The following is a 3,806-nucleotide window of genomic DNA, read 5'->3' as shown; positions in this document are numbered from 1 at the left end:
ATCCTGAACTCAATCATCTTGTGGTCACTGCTGCCCAACTGCTGTCTACTACTACTTCCCCACCAATTCTTCCCCATCTGTGAGCAGCAGATCAAGAAGAACATGGCCTCTAGTTCAACACTTGCACCAGGAAGTTGTCTCTAACGCTCTTTAAAAACCTCCTGGATTGCCCAAGCACTGTCAGGGTGACTGATGTCCCCCATGAGAACCAGGGCCTGTGATCTGAAAGCTTTCGCTAGTTGTCTGAAGAAATCCTTATCTACCTCATACTCCTGGTCTGGTGGTCTATAGCAGACGCTCACCACATCACCCTTGTTGCTCTCCCCTCCTTAACCCAGAGACTTTCAACAGGCCTATCTCCAGCCAGCTTCATACTGGAGCTCTGAGCAGTCATATGGCCCTTTTACATACAGTGCAACTCCTCCTCCTCTTCTCCCCTGCCTGTCCTTCCTGAAAACCTTGTACCCATTCATGACAGTGCTCCAGTCCTGCGAGCTCCCACCACGTCTCTGTTATTCCAGTCATGTCATAGTACCGTGACTGTGCAAGGACTTCCACTTCTTCCTGCTGGTTTCCCAGGCTCCGTGCATTTGTGTACAGGCACCTGAGGTAACTAGTTGATTGCCCTGATTTCTCAGGAAGTAGGAGAGCACCTTCCCTGTTGCCCCCTCCTGCGTGCTCTTCCTTCAAGTCTTCTGCTTCCCCGCTTACCTCAGGGCTATCGATCTGCAGGATACATCTTCTACCAGGGCTCTTTCCCTTAACCAGAAGTATTGAGAACACAACCTATGCCCAGTCCCCTTCCCCCTGGCACCCAGAGCCCTGTAGTCACTCTTGATCTGCTCAGGGTCTGCCCTGGCAATACCACTGGTGCCCATATGGATGAGCAGCATGGGGTAGTAGCCTGAGGGTTAGGTAGGTCTCAGTAATCCTTCCGGGACATCTTAGATCCAGGCTTGAGGTATGCAGCAGACCTCCCGGGACAACAGGTCAGGCTGGAACATGGATCCCTCCTTCCCCCACAGAAGGGAGACTCCAAGCACCACCATCTGTCGCCTCCTCTTCATGGAAGCAGCCTCAATTCTCCCCACCTTGGGGATTTCTGGCCTGGCCTCTTCCCCCTATGGGGCAAGCTCCTCCTCCTCTGTTGCTAGTGCACCATATTTGTTCTCCAGGTAAACCACTGCACATGGGGCTGACAACTCTTTTGCTGCCAGAAGATACAAGCTGCCACCTTCCTGCGAGTCCAGGCCCTCTTCCTCTTCTAGCACCACCTCTGGCAGTCCTTCCTCCAGTCCTAGAGGTTTCCTCCAACGTGGAACGGATGAAGTCTTCATGGCAGAGGATGCTCAGGAGCCTTGCTAACTCCCTCCTGTAGCTCTCTTGCCTTCTCCCTGAGGGACACCACCAAAAGGCACCACTCACATCACAGGCACTCCTCCACCTGGCTCCACGCAGAAACAGGACCCAGGAGTCCTGTGTGGCCCCCACTGCCCCAACATCACAGATGGACCCCAGGAGTCTTCACCCTCCGGATGGTGCATGGACGGGCTCCCACACTCCCATAGGTGACTGGTTTCTGGTTTCTCACACTCTCATCCTGGGGCAGGGACCCTGGGAGGAAGCTTCGAGGGGACAGCAGTGAGGGCCAGAACGTGGCAGGACTTCCTGAGAGCACCCAAAACGGTCCTGTGCCAGATGCTGTACAAACCCAGAGCAGAACGACTGATCCCTCCCCCCCAGCCCTGTATCTGCTTAGCCAAGGTATCCCCTGACACAGGGAGAAACCTGCAAGCTGCAGTCTGCACAGCACTAGACCAGGACCTGAGTGGAAGCCGCAACCGTGCGTGGTCCTGCCTGGACAGACGCCTCACAGGTGGAAGCAGAGGAAGAGCTGGAAGAGGCAGCGGCTCTGGGATTGCAGTGCCCTCCAGCTACATCTCTGGGTCTCCTAATCTGCAGCCTCTTGCTTCTTGCCTCTCTTTCCAGGCAGACCCTCTCTAGCAAACTCCTCTGCAGATGGCCTCTTTGCTCTTCCTTGATCTGAGAAGGGTTCCCTTTTCCCTGCAATCTCTTTCCTCTCAGCAAGCTTATAGTAAAGGAATGCGAGAGAGATTCCAAGCAAACTCCCCCTCACTCTGGACTCTAGTTAAACAAGGGGCTTAAGTCTTGGTCTAGTTGCTGAGTTTTAGCTGCTAAAATAAAACTATGTAGATTAGTCAGTACTAATTACATATAAAAAGCAGCTTATCTTTCAGGCTCCCCTTCCAGGACAGAGGCAGCAAACTGACTAGCGAACTGCTTGCAAACTGTCCTGTTTGTTTCTCCGTTTGCTGCTCCCCTGGTCACTTGGACTGTCCAGGCTCCTTTGTCACACCCAGGCAGCAATCAATCAGCAATCAGTCCACTCAGCTGCTCAGAGCACAACCAAGCACATAAACCCACCAAACAGACCTCAGCAGGCCAAGCACACAGGCAACCCTGGCTGAGTTACCTTCCCGGAGCGGGATCTGATGCCTCGTGCTTGGTTCCGCTTCCCCTTCCTCCTCTTGCTCCCAGTGAACTGCTTGCAAACTGTCCAGTTTGCTTCTCCCTGTTTGCTGCTATCAAACAGGATTCTCCCTGTTCGCTGCACAGCAAACAGGATTTTAATACATCTCAAAAAAGCAACATATCAGACTAAACAGGCTCATTAATAAAGTTGTATACACAGGACAAGATCTACGCTTAACTTTTACACAGGATAAAGTGGAAGTACTAGATTAAACCCAACATTTGCCTCGATTTCACAGTGAAGTGTTTCATGTTGTAATCCATCTTTTAACAGAACTCTTTAAAGATGAGAGGTGTCATTTCAGTGTGCAACTTGCAAGGAAGGGAGTTATTCTGGCAATTTTAGTCAGTCTCTATTCAAGCAGTACCAGAGAGGCAGAACCAACCTTGAATGACCGTCTTTACACCTGATCTGAAGCACTCACTAAAATCCCTCCTAGGAGCATGTGCTAAATTCAGATCAGATTACAGATTATTAAAATCCCCTTGCAAATCCAAATATTTTTGGCTTTTCCTTTCTCAACATTCAAGAAACAAAATAAACAGCCTATTATGTCGTTCTAACACAGGGGTGGGAAAAATACGGCCCAAGGGCTGGATCTGGCCTGCCAGGCAATTTAATTCGGCCCGCAGGCGGGTGCCTACCAATTCACTGTATCCAGCCCAGCCCCCCATGCCGTGCTCACATGGGGATGAGCCCCATTCATTCCTGTGGGGGCAGTGCATGCCGCACTCCCAACCACGCCTGCAGGATGGCCCTGACCCTGGCCCCGCGGGTAGGAAAGCAGCATCAGTGAGTGGACTAAGAGCGGTGACAGGCAGGAAGGGTGGTGACGAGGAAAAGCAGCAGCGGGGAAAAAGCGGTGGCAGTGACAGGAGGCAGCAAATGGCAGCTGAGTGGGAGTGTGGGGCCTGCACTGTTGCTGGCAGGTGCCCAGGGAAGAGTGTCAGGAGTGCGCCGCCCAGGCTGGCAGGGTCCACCTGGCTCCACTGCACGGAGCTCCCCAGGGCTCGCATGCAGTTCCTGGGTTCTCTGCCCCAGCCATGTGCCTCTGGAGGAGGAGCACTGTGCAATGGAGCCAGCAGCCTGTCCCCATTCACTGCTGTGTGCAGGGCATGGGGAATGGCAGGGACCTCTGTGCTATGGAGCCTGGCTGGCTTTGCCCCTCTTCCTGCAGCCCTCGCTGAGCCCCATGACCTGCACCACAGGCTTCATGGCACAGGGCTCTCCCCAATGGCACAGGACTCAGGCA

At 53.2% G+C, this 3,806-nt stretch overlaps 1 protein-coding gene across 3 annotated transcripts in view; it reads right to left on the bottom strand.

Annotated features, from left to right (window-relative positions):
* The window catches only part of PIAS4 (protein inhibitor of activated STAT 4), a 55,727-nt gene that overhangs the window by 33,965 nt on the left and 17,956 nt on the right, over positions 1-3,806 (bottom strand). For 2 of the 3 annotated variants that reach the window (XM_019513383.1, XM_019513385.1), the window contains exon 4: positions 2,495-2,629. The exons of the other annotated variant lie outside the window; for it this stretch is intronic. In XM_019513383.1, coding sequence (XP_019368928.1) covers positions 2,495-2,629 — 135 coding nt within the window. The remainder of the gene's footprint in view (positions 1-2,494; positions 2,630-3,806) is intronic. 3 annotated transcript variants of the gene reach the window in all.

This window comes from Gavialis gangeticus, unplaced genomic scaffold (assembly GCF_001723915.1).
Source record: "Gavialis gangeticus isolate Ggan-Ray unplaced genomic scaffold, GavGan_comp1, whole genome shotgun sequence".
Taxonomy (NCBI): Eukaryota; Metazoa; Chordata; order Crocodylia; family Gavialidae; genus Gavialis; species Gavialis gangeticus.
Note: the sequence above shows the minus strand (reverse complement) of the source record. Positions and strands in the feature narration are given on the sequence as shown.